Here is an 18,651-nt window from a genome sequence, read left to right on the forward strand (position 1 = left end):
GAGTCTGTCAGTTCATCTGTCTCTGTGTCGGCGGGTACATTGTCCTGAGGTCTCCAGACAGATACACACACACACGCCTGATTTCCACTGTGGGGCAAATCATAGCTCGATAATGATTGTCATTCTTTTCTTTATGTAGATAACAACATGCCTGATTGTTTTTGCAACTTGCTGCCAGTTGAGCAGGTTTGCCAACAGAGATGTCATTTCCCCATAACATTGTGTATTTGTTGCTTTGTTATGAACACAGATTGCTTCAAGGAACACACAATCTTTGTTCCATCCATGTGTCATAGTAAAGCATTTTTACAATTCATGTAAAAATTCATGCTAACACAGTTAAGATGACACTATTTTAAGATGACTAATTGTTTTCCTTGTCTTGGTGCAACATAAAATAACTTAAAAACATAGAAGATAGCTGAGTCTCAATCAAACAATGTTGTTTTGTAATTGTTTCTAATACTTAATGGTAAGTAATCCTAAATGATGTGGTCAAGTCACATAGTTTTATGTAGAGAGATTCAAAAGACATTCCTTCTTGAAGGCAGTTGATGAATATGAGGATGTATTTTCAAACCTGGCTACAGGTAAGCAGTGCTGACTCATTTAAATGTATTCATCTACATGTTGTGCAATGAAAAACTTTTCACGACTAAAATTTGTCTTTCGCTATATAAAAGTGGAGTATTTTGTTAATTCAGCAGAGTGTATGCTACAGTGTTAGCAAAAATCAGCAGGGAAAATGCACTACCAGTGACACATGGATGATTAAAGGCTAGATATAGTCAAAAGACATGGACATGGACAACACCACGTGTATACATACGTTTGTCAAAGTGTTCATAACTTTTAAAGATGAACCCTTGCAGACATGGGAAGATGATGAAATTTACATCACACACACCCTCGCAGATACAGATGTATAAAGTAAAAACTGGGCTTCAGTGCTCACCGAGTAGTGCGCGAGTTTTTTTCCGATTAAAGGGAAAACTGAGGGAATTCATGGCCCAAGCAGAAGCTACAATAAAATCACAGATTTGGAAGTTTGGCCTTTTAGGCACCATGTGGCCCTGATGGGAGAAAAACAACATTCTCTGTCATTCCTATGCCTTGGGGGCATTGATGATACTCCCTCATCTGAGGTCAGGAGGAGGTGATATCGGAGGTTTTCATAATGACACTTGCACGCATTTCATGGGTGTGGCTGCTTGCCGGAGACACAAGAGAGTTCTGGGTGTAGGCCGGCGTCCAGCCGTCACTGTGATAGCTGATGAGAGGGGCTGGGTCTCGCGTACTGGTGACCCTGAAGTTGGGCTTGTTCGCAGTGACAAAAGTGGCCATGCTAGGAAGAGAACATGTGGGAACCCTGAGAACTGTTGTACTGTAGTCCCGCCTCCAGGCTGCACCGACACCCTGTCCGGCAAAACAATTAAAAAAGGAGAGATCAGGAAGAGGAAGGTGATACACTGTAACTTTGAGTAAGCACAATGTAAAGGCTGTGGATCATTTCTGACGTGTTGTGGTGAAAATTTTATGATTACTCTGTAAATAAAACGCCAAAAACCACCACTGCAGAAATGATCCTGTGGCTGAATCAACATCTATGTGACCCAGTCAGAATATTTAAACATGATATGCTTCAGGCTGTTGCACTGATATACAAACACATGTAACACATGTAACATGAAACCTTGGCTAAAAACTGCATTTTTTATTGACAATTATTAGTCACAATAAAAATGTCAGATTATGACTTAAAAGACAGTTTCTATGTTACTACATAGCTCTGTACTCTTACCACTGATATTATGTAGTGTGGAGTGTGTTTGTGTGTGTTCACTGTGGGTACAATGTACTACAAAGGCCAACCTCAAATCAAACTGTTAATGTTTGACAGCCACAGTTCCTGACAAGGCCCTCCCTTTTCTCAGTCTCGCAACATTACAGGAAGGAACACACACACACACACACACACACACACACACACACACACACACACACACAGACACACACACACACAGACACACACACACAGACACACACACAGACACACACACACAGACACACGCGCACACACACAGACACAGACAGACACATGCACACACATGCACACACGCCCTGTTTCAGCAGTAAGGTTGAAGCAGGTATAAACCTGTTTATCTGAAGATCAGAGCAGTTAATAATTTCACTGCTCTCTCCTTTGTGTTTATGAGTAGGTATGAAAAATGGGATCTCACCTCTTTGTTGTCTTCCGTGTCACTGTCTGTGTCACTGCCTGTAAAAATAAAGACATAAAAAATAAATAAAACAGTATTCTAAATTTTTTTTATTGTGATTTAAACCAGTGTACTTTTTCTAAAGTATAAACATTGAAACCACTTAAGCAAAGAAGAACACTTGAATGTTAAAAGTTAAAATCAGTAAAGAAAACAAACAAACAAGAGAGTAAAAAAGGAAAAGAAAGAAGGGGGAATGATTATCATTTAAATCTTAACTCTTAAAGCAATGGCAGCGATTGAGAAGGATCAACAAAAAGGCAGATGTACAGAGAGGAGGAAGGACAGATGGAATGATTACAGCTGGAAAATAAAAGAGCCAGCTCTGCCTGAATGACTGGTTGACATAGAGGACAGATGAATACACAAAGAGAGGTGAGTTTAACAGATCTCAGAGAACTGATGAAGCCAGGGGTTAAATGAATTCATACTAACCAACATCAAGTACTGACAATGTAATGACCTCCAAACACAAAATATTTAATGATCAGCTTGTTCAGTTTCAAGTTAGCCTTTCGAGATATGGACATATTTAACAGGAGAAAAAATTTTGCAACTGATGCTACCTTAAGAAAAAAAAAAAACTTTTAGAAAATATTCTGTTATCGCCAATGCATATCTTTATTTCGTAAGTAAATTTTTTTAAATTGCACAAATTTAAAATGCACTCAGCTTTTCCAACTGAAAGTTAAAAAACATTCTGAATGAGACACTGTTAGCAGCCTCAATAATCTTTTGTTGCACATTCACCGCTGGTTATTTCTTCACATTCAGCTGCTTTGCCCACAATTTTCTCCACTTAAGATAAGATCTAGTGACTGTGATACAGAAGCGGCTTTACTTTAGTTGTATTACGTAATAATGGGTGATGTAATAGCTGATAGCAGCAGGTCATCGGGTCACCCTCTCGGGTCACCACGTTTTTGTGATTTATACAAAATGAACATCAACACATACAAACGGGTAAAGCCATATGTTTCAACATGCAGGTACCATGAACCATGCCAGAGAAAGTTGCTCCTTTGTAAATGGTAACCACTGTGTTCTGAAATGGGCACTTCTTGCAGTTGTGGTCAAAACTGTGGTTCTGAATAACTACAAATGCTTCGACAAGCCTGATCCTTTGTAACCAACCTATTTATGTTCCTTCTGGTAACAAAATGTGGTAAAGTGTGATGTGTGTGTGCGTGTGCGAGATATCTCACCGCAACATGAAGACACAGGAGAGATTTGGAGTGGGTACGAGTGGGAGGAGCTAACTGTCTGCTCTTCATTCTCTGTGGTTACTTCAATTGTCTGGCAGACGAATGGCAGCTGCTCGCTCGTGATCACGTGGTCTTCTACCGAACTGTGAATGGCTGTGAATGGACAGACAGGACATGGTATAATAAGCTCAACACATGGATACACACCAATTCAGTGATTGACTGGTAAAAATGTATCAAGTGTGTGGCAGGGTGGGTGCATGTAGCCACATACAGTATTTACCCACTGTTTCAAGATAAAGAGTTATGATATTTTTTTCATCAGCTGTCCCTTCACCTGTTTAGTTTGTCAATATTGACTGAGAAAACCTGTAAACCAAGTGCTGTATCACAGAAACTTCCTATTGTAAGTCAGAAGTTGAGGAGGATAGGGTTTTTCCAAATTTAATATTACAAAAAAGCAAATCCTAACTAACTGTAGGAATCCTACCTCATCCAACTTAATCCTATCTTATCTCAGGATAGGAAATCGTGGATACTCAATAAAACATCAGTTATCAACACTGTCTGTTACCTTGCAACCAATGACACTTTTCTAATCTTATCTCACTGAGGTATTTTTGTAACCTGTTAGATTTCTCATTGAAATGTACAAGAAATGGGCCATCTCGCTCTGGAAATCTCCTTTAGCCAAAAAAACAAAAACACAAAAAAAAACAAAGCACATTTTTAAGGTGCACCACAACCAGAGACCTATGTGGCCAGGTCAACCTCTACACAGCTGGTAGTAGCTGCTCAACTGACTGCAGGATCATGGCCCGGAGTAGTCTGTATCTACTTATGATCATTTTTACACCAAACCACAACACGTCACTAAGATCTCCCATGATCATCTGAATATATAAGTTCCACCTGTTGATGTTTGGTTGGTTGTATAGAAGCAATAGAAGAGCAGTGACATGGATGAAACAAGTTAGCAAAGTGGTGGAGAAGCAAAAGTCAGGACAGATTATCCTAAATTTAGGAGAGTTTACACAAGATTTTGGGAAGTCAGGAAGCTTGTGTAATACACTTCTCCTATTTTATGTTAGGATAGGAACATTGGCTTATGGACTATGCATCTGTAATGGCTTTTTTCCCTAAATCAGGTCCTAACTCTAATCACCATGGTTACCAAACAGTTAAGAGGGGATCTGCAAGTTAGGACGTTTCTGTAATACAGCCCCAGAATCTTGGAGGTCATTATGGCCTTATGTCCCACAGGGGACAAGATTAAATAAGTTAAAGTACACACTCTTCTCAGTGTGTTGCAGTTAGTGAAAAAGCAGTCAGAAAAACTATGTTTTGCCTGTATTCAGACTTTGCTCATTCACTGCTGATTTTAGCTGCTATGCTGCACACAAATTCATTTAACATTTAAAATGTTAATTGAAAACCCTGTGCTCCCCTGTGCCTTTGACTGTGTTTTTATTTCCTCTATTGTGACAACTTACATCTTATCACTGCAGTGTACCTGCACAACCGCTGTTCTGTAAAGCACTTTGAATTGTCCCTGTGGTTGAAATGAGCTATGCAAATAATTTTTTCATGCCTTGTCTTATGTTTCAATTCCAAGCAGAAAAAACACCAAACCAAACCATGACTAGAGATCGGGTCACAGACAAAACAACCACATGACTAATACAAAAGAAAAAAAAACCACTGGTGCAGTACCTGAGGCGCTGTCCGTTACTGTTAGCTCTACTGTTTCCTGCTTGACCGCTTCCTGTTTGATCAATTCCTGTTTGGAATAGTCAATAGGTCCAGCAGTAGCTTCGAGAAGAGTCCTGCCTGGAGACAGAGACACTGCCTGATGGAGAGAAAGACAAAGACAAAAAAAGACTGATCATTATAGAACAATGATACGAAATGGTTTCGTGTCCAAACAGGACTTTAATGTTACACTGGAAGATCTGTGGCTATTTTTCATCACACGGTGACGGACAACTGTACCAACACTACATATATAGCCGAAAATCAATGGTCACATGCCCATTTAAACATAGTATCCTCAATATAATACTGTAAATCCATTACATTGTAAGTGTGATAATGAGAAACTCTAGTAAGACAGCTGGGGTGTAGTGACCCAGTGCACAGACATTAGCACACTTTATGTCAGAGGCTCTGCTCATGTATTTAGTATTCATAATATACTTGGAAGTGAGATTTATAAACAGTTTATTCCAAGTAAGAGCAGGATACACCCTGATATCTGGAACATTTCAGGCATGTAGACACCAATCAAAAACCAGCTAATATTAAGCAAAAACTTGATTATTCCCAAACTCATCATAAAAACAAGTCCATGTCTCTATGTTCATTTCTATTCAGAATTCCTGCATAGCAGATAGATCAGTTTGAGAGGGTTTCTGCTGTTGGGGTTTTTCTGACTCTGATTATTGATGATTCTGATTCTTTAAGTGAACTGCTTTTGGAAAGTTAAGTCAAAAAGGATGTCTCTAGAAGGAAATGTAGTTCAAGAAAGTACACTTATCTTAGTATGGTTAAGTATATTTTATATATTTTTTATTCAGTGTGTTTCCTATTCCTTAGAAATACAGCAGCTAATTCATTCATCATTTCATCCTTAATTTACAAATGGAACAAGCAGCTACTGGTTTTACTTTGCATTGCTTTAAGAGACAGAACCACATGGAGGAGCAGCACTTGGTTACTGTTCCTATTGTCTGGCAAATTTCACTGTAATGTGGGAACCGGAGCTGGAGCTGATTGTTCATGTTAGATATTTCTGGTATTTTGCCAGATTATGAGTGAGTAAGACTTCCAGAAATCGTTTGCTCTGTTTTGGAACAAAGGCAACAATTTCGGTGAAGTAAATATTTCTGTGATGCCTGATCACCAAACCAGCCAGCAGGCCAAGCAGTTACTCAACTGCACATTAAAGTTTAATTATACAGCCTGTGTATAAATCAGACACTGGCTCTTCTTATTATTCCCCATCATGCTGCTGTTCTCAAACAGAGCTGCTGCTACTGCTTATGGTGAGCAAAATTAAATATTGAATGTATGTTAAATGGTTATTTTAAGCAAGGGCAGACTTGATAAAGAGATTGTTTTGTTATCTGCACATAGAAGCCACCACCCCATCCTGCCAGTGTTGTTAGCTTCATGTGTGAGAAGAGTTTTGATATGTTTATCTACCTCTTTACTTCCCTTAGGCCTCCCCTCTTTGTCTGTCTTCTTCTTTCCTAAATGGATGTACACACAGAAAGAAACATATTTACAAATTGATTTAAAACCCACACTATATCTGGTGACTGTCTTAATTCACTGAATATGGAATTACAGGTGCATACTTTTCAAGAGAGAATAGCAACATCTAGAAAAGTGATAAGAGGTTTTAACCGGATCAAGGTGAAGAAGATTAGCAGCACTCACCTTTCTTCAAACTTCTCTCTGTGGAGGAAAGCATCTTATAAACTCTGAAGGCATTAGTTCCCTTTTTGTTGCTTTTATCCTTCACTTCCTCAATGTCTGGCAGGCTGTTCATGGCACAGCGGAAATTAGCCTTCCAAGTCTTTGGATCTGGACGGTCTACGCCTGGCTGGTATTTACCTACACAAACACAAATCAGTGAAGATTGAAAACAAGGTAAATTATTGGTACAGATAACTAATCTCAGAATACTAGTTTGCAGAGTAGATTGTGTGCACAAAGTGTTACTATTAATGCTGTAAACCATTACTCTTCAGCTAAAGATTAGACAAAATATTAAAACAATGCTTTTCTGTTCTGTGCATGTGTTGGATATTATCCTCCTAAGACCCGAACTCTTGCATGGCGTGCATTTTTAATTTCTCTTTGCTATTTAGGCTGATTGGGACCTGAGAAAAATGATGTCCACATATGAGGACATTAGTTTTACATTTCTATTACTGAGTGGCAGTATAATATCCTCATATGTGGTCACCAGGCCCTTGTTGAGAAAAAGTTAGTATTGTGGTCTAGAGAACCCAAAATGTGAGGTCCACATATGTGGACGCCAGGTCCTAGGAGGTTAAACATCATTTAAAAAAAACAAAGTCTGTGCACTAACCATTTTTCATTCCTTAAATGGCCTTAGTATTGCACCATCAGTTCATTCATTGGTCTTCAATCTAAGTGTGGGCTTATCTCAGACACCTTATGTAGAAAACTGAAGATTAGTTAATATTTCCTACTGCCAATTGCCTTATTAAAAACACTTAATTCAAAATATTAAAAGGTGTGTAATCATTTCTTTCTTCAATCTCCTTCTGGCAAGATTTTAGCTGATTTTTAATTCATTTTCCTTTTTCTATGATGATGAGGTAAGGAGTCATGGGATTTCCCACTCTCACACAATCTCTCTGTGCTTCCTCAAAAAGGCACTTTAAGGCACTTTTAGTAAGCTTTCTGTGACCTAAATGAAAGGGACAATCTTTACAATGTGATTTCTTACATACTAACATGATCAATATCGAAAGTCTCTTTGATTTGAAAGTGAACTGTTGTGGCGCCTGAAAAGAAAAGCCACTGAAAAGGAGAACCAGTGGGTGGACAGTTAAATCGGTGTATTACCAGTGTGTATGGCCCATCTCATGAAGAGCGGAGCATCTTTCTCCAGGTCCCAGCCGTGGCGCGCAGCATGCATCCACGGGATCTGGAAGATTCTCTTTTCCTAGGAACATTTATATTTTTTCAGCTCTTGATTTATAGTATGTGTGTGTGTGTTTGTGTGTGTGTGTGTGTGTGTGTGTGTTTGTGTTTGTGTTTGTGTGTGTGTGTGTGTGTGTGTGTGTGTGTGTGCACACATGAGTGAAGACTTACTTTATTAACCCATTTTAGTCCTGGTATCTGACAGGAGTTGATTTGCTCCTCCAGCCACGGTCGCATCCTCATTCTTTCTACTGGCATTTTGGCCTGTGAAAGCACAGAGTAACATATAATTATAACAGACAGCAACGTATGTATGTATGTATGATGACTGCTGTATGGCTTTTAATTAAGCTATTAAACAATGCAGTATATTATTACAATACATGAAAGGGGTTGGGGGCAAAGACATAAATACCAAAACATTGTCTACTTTGCTAACCAGTATGAGAAAAAGCAACCACTGTTGTAGGTTATTTTTCACAAATACTGTGAACAAAACAAAGGAGAATGTTGAATCCCTCTTGTCTGTGGTTATAAAAATAAAAATCCTGCCCAGGTTCACTGTTTAACTTGTGTTGTAAAGACCGCGTCCTGTAAAATACTGCTCTCAAATAAAATTGTGCAATCATGTCTGTAATTGCAGCCATATAGCCCACTCCTTTCCACAACCACACGTTCATTGTCTTTGTTCCATTAGATTAACATTTGAAATAACTAAAAAGAACTTGAAAGAAGATAATGAATACATGTTTATTTAAAAACAGTGAGAGCAAACTTTACCCACCCCACCCACAGCAGGGTGGGTAAAGTTTGCAGTTGGCATACTGCAAACTTCAAACTGCCTCCTGACGTGACAGCAAGCTCCCTAACAGGTCAAACAGGGTGACATGGCACTACATCAGATACAAATTCTTATTCCTTTTTATGAGGGACAGGGCTGACACCTCCAGCTGCATGCTGCTTGGTAAAACACTACATATGTACAGCCTGACTACAGTACAAAATCTGTATTACTGTAGCTGACCTCAGCTGTAAAACAATTTGTATGTTTTTAAGCTTGTTAGGGAACACATTGTGAATTAATTTCAGGTTTAAAAATAAACAAAAGGCAAGAAAATCATGCAGTTACACCAGTACCTCAGCCTAAACTAGTTTCAGACCAACACTGCTAATCACAAAACTGTGTGGCAATGTCTTTTTTTCTAATTGTACAACAAGACACATTTACTAGCCTTGTATTTGAAAAAGTAGGGAATGTGCACTAATAGCCAGGCTGTAAAAGTTGGGAAAACCTTTTAGACAAATAATTGCAATATGTCTATTAATGCTACACACTACAATTACAATTATTCCTCTCACAGTCTGATTTGCACGTTTCAAATTATATTATATTGAAGTAAAAAATGTTTTGACTTTTCTTTTGAATTGTGTACTCTCAACCATCCATAAATTGAATTTGTTAAATTTGTTCAAAACATATTCCTATGCTGCAAAACAGGATCAGACACATGTACGACAGTTCAAGCAACACAGGACTGAACAGTACTTCGATTTTCAAACACATGTACTAAGACCTGTAAACAGCACGAATATTGTTCACAAGTCAATGAATGTTTCCTCAAATATCAAACACAAACACATACAGCTAAAGCTACTACAACAGTCCTGCTGTTATTAATTGTTATCGAATCTTAACATCAGTCACTTCTAGCCATGTTACCTCTATATTTGGTTAAATGTCAGTAACAGATTTATGTTGGAGTAAAGTTTGATTTAGCAATGAGGGTCAAGTCAAAAGTTAACCAGTCTGTGTTTGTCTACTGTCTGCCGGCGTGCTGATCCAAAAACAACCGAGCCAAAAGTGAAAATAAATACCGTACCGAGTCAACAAACGCAGAGAAAACTACAGTCCCACTTTCACTTGCACAGCGAAGCTAGGGATCCGTCATGTCGTCCTGTAGGAAGTCGGTGTGGTGTGAATGCAAGTCAACAGCGTTAATATGCGGAAATAAAAATGTTACCTGTTCAGTTTGGACGGCCTGTAGCTTCACAGTCCTGCTGTAGGAACGACGGGCACAGCCGAAGTTGGACAAGTTCGTTTATTTGTGGTTGGAAGCGGAAAAACAAAATTGTGTCCGTCGTTTATTTCTGTTTCTGTGTCGAGACCGAAAGCAAAACAACGGCTGGTTCGGGAAGTGGGGGCTCGAGCTGGAAATCCCCCTCCTGCTCTCGTGCTCTCGCTTTAGGTCGCTCTAGAGCGGCGTCGCGGAAGTCTCTTGGCCGCGTGCGCGCTCTCCAGATAGACAGGGACACGAAGAGGTCTCACTCCGCTCTTTTTTTCCCCCGTGTTGCCACGAAAGTCAATACAAGTGCCTTTTCCTCATGCTTTATTTATTCACGGGGTTATTTAGCGGGGACAGACACATTAATAAACATAAATATTATATAATGTATAGTATAATATATACGTATATGTAGTCCTATAACATATTTTACATAGTCACCCCAGCAAGAACATAAAATTAAAATTACTTGTGTACCTGTGAATACATATATTATACTATATAGCTACTCTTAGTACTCATCTGTGAAATTTTAATGAAAGCATCTTGCCACACCAGTATAAGACATGGGGCTTAAACATACTGTATTGCACTACCAATGTAAAAGTATCATATTTGAGAATGTCGGGATGGATTCTATAGTTTTGGCTCAGTATCTAGTAGAAGTTTTGATTTTATTATGTTTTGTCATTTATTTTCTTTGAATGTCCTTATGTTGTTTGTTTTGTTTTTTATATGTGACTTGGCCGCTGTAGCAACACAATTTCCAGTCGTGAATAATTAATTTTCCTTGAACCTGAGTGTGGACAGACTGTGTTTTCCCTTTTTTCTTTTTTTTTCCCCCTCCATCCGTATCGGCTCTGTCCCCCCTAATGAAACATTGTGACATTCAGCCTTAACAAAGCTAAAATGTCGTGGCCAACTATTGCAAATGCCCATCATTAAAAATCTGAGTGAAGTAACTTCAGAGCGTGAATTACCATAAATAATGTAGCTATGGAGCTTTGTATCGAATGCTGCAAAATCCATAGAAGATCTTTGAGCTGTATTTCATTTTCACTTCCTCTATCTCCTCCTTACTCTGTCCACTCGTTTCTGCGACGCTGATGGTGGAATCGAAACCAGAAACTTTAAGCAACCGTGTGTGAGAGACAGATGAAGCACCCCACCTGCAGTCATTTGGAAACAGCAGATTTTCAGTTTATTTTCCCACACTGAATTCATGGGCTATAGTTAGACACGTGGGGCCAAAAGGAGATCAAAGTGTATTTCATGTTGAACACATGAGTTTCAACTGAGTGTTTTTTTTTTTTTTTTTAAACCATTGTACCTTAATAGTAAATTATAATTTTGGTAATATATCACCAATGATTCAAATGTCTTAATTTGTCATATTCTGGTGCCAAACTTTGGTGCCAAATTTTTTCTTGACTAATATCCTTATTCAAGTGGAATAACTTTAATTCTTTCTGTGTCCAAATAAATACACATGCATGAATAGCAGCTATTCGATCATTCAGATGCAGACTGACTGAATTTGCTGATGAAGTTATGATCATGACGCCCATGTCACTCTGCCACTGTTTGGCATTTCTATATGATGCTCTCTGTTTACATCAAAAGAGAAACCAGCTTTTGAAAAATACTGTAACAGAAAATATGATGTTTAGAAAGTACTATTTTTTATTACCTGCAAATTAAATACATGCAAACTGTGTCAGGAGGCAGTTTTGAAAGGTCATACCAGGTCAGGTTATAGCCCTCTGGACCAGCAGGGATCTGCATATAGCTAGGGTAATCTCCCCCTGACACACATACACATGTACTGTAGCTGGGAGAGGTCTGATAAACTAATAGTAAAAGTTTATAGTTCAACACCAACACTGAATGACCAAAAACAATGGAGACAAGAAGAACTATAGAAAAAAAATCTTCTACCCCATATATATAATGTATAGTATAGTAATGTATATAACCTGTGTTTGAATTATTGAGGTATAATGAAACAAGAGTGACAGAGGGAAACAAATGTGATGGCACCTGATTGCACAAGTAGTGGAGGAAACTTCATTTATCTGTATTTTAACAATATTGGAGTGGTCTGGTCTGTGGCATCGAGGGTTAGGTTTAGCCACAATTTCAGTTCCTGGAACATTGCACCTTTGAGGGACTGCTGATTCATTTAAGGCCCATACATCTACATTGAATGTTTCTCTGGCTTCCTCTAGTGGCTGCTTGTTTATAAGCAGTCACTAACTCACAAACCCATCCTGATAAACGGTTAATCATTCATAGTTCTCAACAGTACTACAAAGTACAAAAGAGACTCAATGACAGACGCAGAAACTCCAGTTAGTGTATAGAGACACAAAGACTGAAAAAAATAATCAGAAAATCAAATTGTCAAGTCTGATCTCAGAATTTTACCATCTAATTTTTTTTTGTTGTTGTTAAAACCTTTGGGATTTACTGCTTTAAAAAGACAGGGTATATCAAAATGTGGAATCTGTGATGCACATTATCATTGAATGGTACTCTACTAGAGACTCTGTTAATGCCTGGCACTTCATTTATCAATGGATTAATTCTTGGCCAGGAAAGCAGCCCTGCAAGATAGAGCAACATTTAACTTTCTTGCTGGGGAACTACTTCAAAGCCACTTTGATTATGGTGCCGCCCTCTGGTAAAGCAGTTCACCACAACTCATAAAAAAAATTGCTCACTGTAAGATGATAAGGGCTGTGCCTAAATGACCTCTGTGTGCTGGGTCCAGTGGAAAGAAGAATCACTCAAGTGGAGTTAGGTATCACAGGGGTGTGAAGAATGCAGCTCCAGGTTACATAAGCAACTATTTCAGTCAGAGATTACAACTAATGGTATTTCTTTTAGATTCAGGAAATCCATGAACAAAAATAAGTTTTTTACACACTGCAGCAAACTGCTTCTAGGATCTCTGCAGCAACCGCATACTAAGAAGGGTTTCAAACATTTGGTACAGAAGTGGTTGTGAAATAGTAAATAATAATAAGTGTGTTCTGTTTTGCTGTTTTTTTTAACTTATCTTGTCTGACTTGAAAGGCATCATATTTGTGTCAAAAAAAATGCGATGGGATATTTTGAATGCATAAAAAGATTTCTTTTTTTGCCAACACATAAATTATATTTTGTGGATAAACTGTTATAATGCAAATAATCATTTAATTTGAGCAAAACAACAAAAAAATGTAAATAAAAAAAAAAATATATATTTATATAAATAAATTAACTTCCAACTTTGCTAATATTCATATACAGTAAGTGCACAATATCAACCTCCACCCTAACTTCATCCAGCTACTTTTAGTGATAATTTATCAGCACAATGCAGAGACAGTGGCATATAGTAATATTATTATTGTGTTGCTCAGATCAGATTAGGTAGATTTAACATTACTTTAACATTACTAAACTTTTGAAGAAACAAGGATCAATTCTTAAAGAAGGAAAAAGGAAATAAAATAGATTTATTTTCATGTTTTTTAACCTTACCAAGTCAAAGTGATTTAGAGTATTTGTGTTTGTACATTTTTTGCATTCAATGATTAGTAAAAAGCAGACAAGTTTAGTTGTGTGTGATAAACTAATTGTTTACCAGTGCTATAAATACACAGTATTTATGTACCAAAATTAAATGATGATGTTAAAGTGTGTAATCACATAACAAGTGTATCGAAAATGCATGATCCCTGGAAATTATTCCAACACCTTAAAAACAACAAAACATTAATTCATTAACAAATAACCGTTCAGTTTCAACAGAAACCTCACAGATCTGATCCCTTTAATCTTTATGCTGCCCATACACTTGGTTTCTCCTTGCATCTTATCCTGTTTCCTGTTTTAGAAAATAACTCAGGCAAATATCTTTGAGGTTAAAACAGATTAATGTGAAATTAACTTAGTTTCCTAAAGAAAAAGTCTGTTTTAATCTAGCGAGGAAAGTAAAAGTCTTTGGTCAACATTGTGACAATACAGGGGATCTGCTTCTTGCCACTATATCCAGGTAGGTTGGAGGCAGACTCAAAGCTTAGCGCTACCTTGCGGTTGACTCGGGTCATGATCTGCATCAGCTCCAGCTCTCCACTGTAATGCTGCAACATCTCACACAATGCCTGCATGAACCAGGAGCCATTGAACGTGTTTCTCCATGAGTAGTAGCCTGCAGGACAATGGACAGTGTTACCATTCTTAGAAAAGGTGCAGTGTATCCCTGTTCTAAAGTAATTACACAAACTGAGAACAAGGATTATACAGATATCAGTCTTCTACGTGTCATTTGCTGCAGTTTTTTTGAAAGTCTTTTCTGCTGCTGCCATTTACCTGGAGCAGTGGAGTAAGCATACAGGAAATCTGCCTCCACAGGAATCTTCTCTGAGGTTTGGGCTGAGGTTTCACTGTCGACCTCAAGGGAGGCTCCCTCATCCAAGCCAGAACCACGGCATGCCTAGAAAGGGTGGGAAATCCAGGTATATGTCATTTACTGTGACAGCGTTAACAACAAAAAGGTCCATTGTAACTAGGTTTGCAATTCTATGAGATTTTCAAGGAATGGTAAAATTATTGTTATCATTATTACCAGTTGCAATGACCATTAAAGGAAGGTTTTTTAGTTAAAAATGCTTTATTATAATTTCACAAAATATGATGTCCCAACAAACACAAACGATAGAATTCAATATTTTTTAATAACGGTACTACAGTAGAAGTCAATACTGTAAATAAGCAAATGTACATGAACAGTCAATATTCATACCATGGTATGCTGGGAATCCGGTCTCCTGCTGCAACACTAACTGTACCTGAAGCTATTTATATTTGACTGTAATCAAAACTTTACAGTGAGAGCAAATTAGATTTCTACACCAATGTATTCGTTTTGAGTCATTAAGTAGTTAAAAAAAAGCACAAGATAATACTACTGAGAGTCACTTTGAGAATTCACTAAAATAAGAATAAAAAACATCACTATATAACAAGCATTTCAAGACACATTGCAATGGATGAGACACAAGTGCACTTGTGCGGTAACGTGGCTGTATTTAACTAACCTGTATGAAGAAGAGTTTCGGTTTCCCCACCAGACTTTTGCAGCAATCTCCTTTAAAGTATTTTGTCAGCTTTTCAAACTTTTCACAGCCGTCTGTGCCGTATATCACCCCGTCATCTCCATGACTCAACATTACACACACAAACGATGCGCTGCTACTGTGGTCTTCCTCGGATACTAGAGACAGACACAAGAGTAGATCTCATTTTAAATGCTGGGCGTCTGGATGGATGCATGCATGGCTACTTTTAACTGTTCCCAAAAACTTTCATTAAGATCATGGTAGAGTTTGGGACACACACAGATTATTGATCCTGATTACACTGCCATGTAGTGGCTACTGCAATGTTGTACACTGCACAGTATATACATATATGTATATTTGTGTATATATATATGTATAAACTATGCAGCAAACAGTGAAGCTTTTTGTCACCTGATAAATGACTATGAAAAACGGACAATTAAAACAAAGTGTTAACATTTTTCCTAATGGGCCCCCATCATAAACTGTGGTGACTCACTTAGCAACAGATGTCAATGCTGATGAATTGACTACATCTACATATAAATGTTGAACATATGAAAACTAGTTTCTATTACCATTTTTCAGCAGTTTTTTCATCTGCTCCACAGTCTGGTCATTGGCCACTCGAATCTTATAACCCAGAGTAGAGAAGGTCTTCGCAGCAAAAGCAGCATCAACATCCGTCCCATTACGAGTACTCATCTCTAGAGACACAAAAACACACTCAGAAATGCAGTAGACTTTCAATGACAGCACCCACAGCATCTACGACATAGTTCAAAGAGCAGGAACGTGAGCTCTGTAAGACTCATGAAACAAAAATCAGACAGGTCTTTTTCACAACAAAGTGAACTTCTAACTTCATCCTGTTTTTATCTTAGGTTAGGAAATCCTAATATTCAATCCAACATCGGTTATCATCTTTTATTTCTGTTATTCTCACTGAGGTATTTTTATAACTCGTTTATAACCAACAAAAAATGGTCACTTCACTCAGAAAATATCCATTAGCAGTCAGTTGCACCACAGCTGTTAGAGCCCCATGTCGCCAGGTTGGCCTCTCCACAGCTGGTTGTAGCTGCTTGGCTAACTGCAGGATCATGGCCCACGGTGGCCTGTATCTACTTAGGCGCGTTTTTTCATCAAACCACAACCCATCATTAGGGTCTGCCCTGAGCCTCTCAATAAATAAGTTCCACCTGTTGATGTTTGGTTGGTTGTATAAAAGCAATTAAAGAGCAATGATATGGATTCAAAAAGTTAGCAAAGTGGTGGAAAAGTGAAAGTTATCCTAAAGTTAGGATACTTTATTTAAGATTTTGGGAAGTCAGAAAGCCTGTGTAACACACCTTCCTATCTTAAGTTAAGACAGGAACATTTAGTTAGGAACTATTCAGCTGTAATGGCTTTTTTCTTAAATCCGGTCCTTACCTGAATTACCATGGTTACCAAACAGTTAAGATAAGATCTGTAAGATTGAAATTGAAGCAACTAAATGGAATGCATTCATTTTATTTTTTATGCTTTTCCTACTGTTACATGTCAAAATGTCTTTGGTGAAAAAGGTCCACTTCATCTATAACAGCTTTTTTCCCTCAAACTTGATCTCAGTGACAGTCCTCCCATCTCCTCTCTGTAAAACATACTGTGTAAGTGGTGGAAGCAGGAATGTAAGAAATGTGGAGGATCTGCTTGGAGCTCTGACTGCTTTTTACTCCTCAGGACACCGGGCCAGTTTCTGCTTAAATCATGCACAACTAATGGGTATTAGTTAGGCTATTAAAACTTGGAACATGGAATTGTTTGTTGATTGATTGAATTTACAGTACATCTGTTCAAGTGGCCATGAAAGGAAATTGACTGAAGTGTGCATCAGTGCATATGAATTGTTGAGTGAGTGTATTTACGTGTGCAACTGTGGAAGTTCTTGTTGTTGATAATCACACAGGTTCCAATGGAGGGATAGTCCATCTTGTAGCGGTAAGGATCAGAGGCTGCTGCTGTACTGCTTTTGCTGCTGGGGACAGAGTCCACTTCCTCAGAGGTCTTACTACTCCTGAAAACACACACACACAACTGTGAACACACTTTGAAATCCTTTGAAACCTGAAAAACTTCTTTACCAATGTCACATTTGATGTCCTGTGTTCGGTTCCTGACGGCCTTCTAGTGAGTTTTTTTTTTTTTTTACTTTGTTTAATTAAAGCACATGCATTTACATTCCTGCCTGGTTTGTTGCCTGCATTTGGGTCCAGCCATCCCAACACGTGACACCATTTATGTATAATTTGTCCTAAAAGAAGGTCAGATTTAAGGTAAACACAAGAAACTTGTGCTACAGAAAATGGACCAGACTCAGTGAATAGCTCCCTAAGCTTAACATGTCCTATGATAACTATTAATTTAGCTATACAGACTAATGAGCAGTGATAACTAACATGTCTTTGGGGTCATCAGGTGGGAACCTCCTTTCACCAGTGTTTTGTCTAGTTGGTCCCACGACACCTCCAGGAGGCTAGACAGTGATCACTGGCGTCCCAGAGTCACTCCCCTAATGCCAGCCATCACTGCTCCTCACACCACGACTATTTTCTTTATCTTGCCTACGCTATCACAAACAACACCATCATCAACTCTGACAAAACACACTAGCAGATTCAGCAAACAAACTCCCCTAAACAGTTGGAGAAAGTGGCGGCCATTTTGAATGAGGGAGGTAGAGTCAAGGAGAGATGCCTTGTTGAGCTAAACTCTCCCCCGCCGGATTAGGCTGTGCTGTACCTCCCCCTACTCCCCCACTCTCCAAGACAATGAGGGAGGTAGAGTCAGGGAGAGGTGCCTTTTTGGGCTAGCTCTCCCCCGCCGGATTAGGCTGTGCTCTACCCCCCCCCTCCCCTCCAACGCCACACCATTCAACTCACCTAAAACAAACAACTCACCTAAACAGCCAAAGACACACTACAAAGCAATTCAAACAATACAAGCAAACAATACAGGCCACCTCACCTGGACTAACCGCATGGTCTCAAAGAGGCTCACACAGGCCACACCCCCCACTTAAAAACACTTCCTCTTCCTGGATTTCTTCCTTGCTTCTCCTAAGAGTCTGTCTATCCTAAGTGCTCCCCCTGCTAGGCCCCCAGCTACCATTATTTCTTCTCATCCAGCTCCACTGACTGGATCTTGCTGCCTCATCTGACATGTCCTTTACTATTTTCCTCACACTCTGTCCACTTGCTCCTAACTCCCTTACTAAAGAGACAACAGACCTTGCTACAAATCCTCTACATCCTACTTCCACTGGACAAAT

At 38.7% G+C, this 18,651-nt stretch overlaps 2 protein-coding genes across 3 annotated transcripts in view; both read right to left on the reverse strand.

Moving 5' to 3' along the window:
- Positions 1–122: 122 nt before the first annotated feature.
- irf2b (interferon regulatory factor 2b) lies at positions 123–10,415 on the reverse strand. Of its 2 annotated transcripts, none has more exons than XM_023423353.2 (9): positions 10,186–10,415; positions 8,336–8,428; positions 8,087–8,186; positions 6,926–7,102; positions 6,689–6,735; positions 5,198–5,333; positions 3,485–3,637; positions 2,241–2,278; positions 123–1,416 (listed from the first exon to the last, which is right to left on the reverse strand). In XM_023423353.2, the coding sequence occupies exons 2-9, from the start codon at positions 8,420–8,422 to the stop codon at positions 1,147–1,149; spliced, it is 1,008 nt and encodes a 335-aa protein (XP_023279121.1). In that variant the 5' UTR covers positions 8,423–8,428; positions 10,186–10,415; the 3' UTR covers positions 123–1,146. The 2 variants fall into 2 exon arrangements, with proteins under 2 accessions (XP_023279121.1, XP_023279122.1); XM_023423354.2 differs by lacking the exon at positions 10,186–10,415 and adding an exon at positions 10,045–10,164.
- Positions 10,416–11,887: 1,472 nt separating this feature from the next.
- LOC111667597 (caspase-3-like) overlaps positions 11,888–18,651 on the reverse strand; it is a 10,742-nt gene continuing 3,978 nt past the window's right edge. Inside the window, exons 3-7 of the mRNA XM_023423343.2 lie at positions 17,249–17,397; positions 15,917–16,045; positions 15,315–15,490; positions 14,587–14,710; positions 11,888–14,425 (exon numbers count right to left, since the gene is read on the reverse strand). Coding sequence (XP_023279111.1) covers positions 14,196–14,425; positions 14,587–14,710; positions 15,315–15,490; positions 15,917–16,045; positions 17,249–17,397 — 808 coding nt within the window. The 3' untranslated portion in view covers positions 11,888–14,195. The remainder of the gene's footprint in view (positions 14,426–14,586; positions 14,711–15,314; positions 15,491–15,916; positions 16,046–17,248; positions 17,398–18,651) is intronic.

Source organism: Seriola lalandi, unplaced genomic scaffold (assembly GCF_002814215.2).
Source record: "Seriola lalandi dorsalis isolate HSWRI2012SDOR001 ecotype SW California unplaced genomic scaffold, Sedor1 jcf7180002054691, whole genome shotgun sequence".
NCBI lineage: Eukaryota > Metazoa > Chordata > Actinopteri > Carangiformes > Carangidae > Seriola > Seriola lalandi.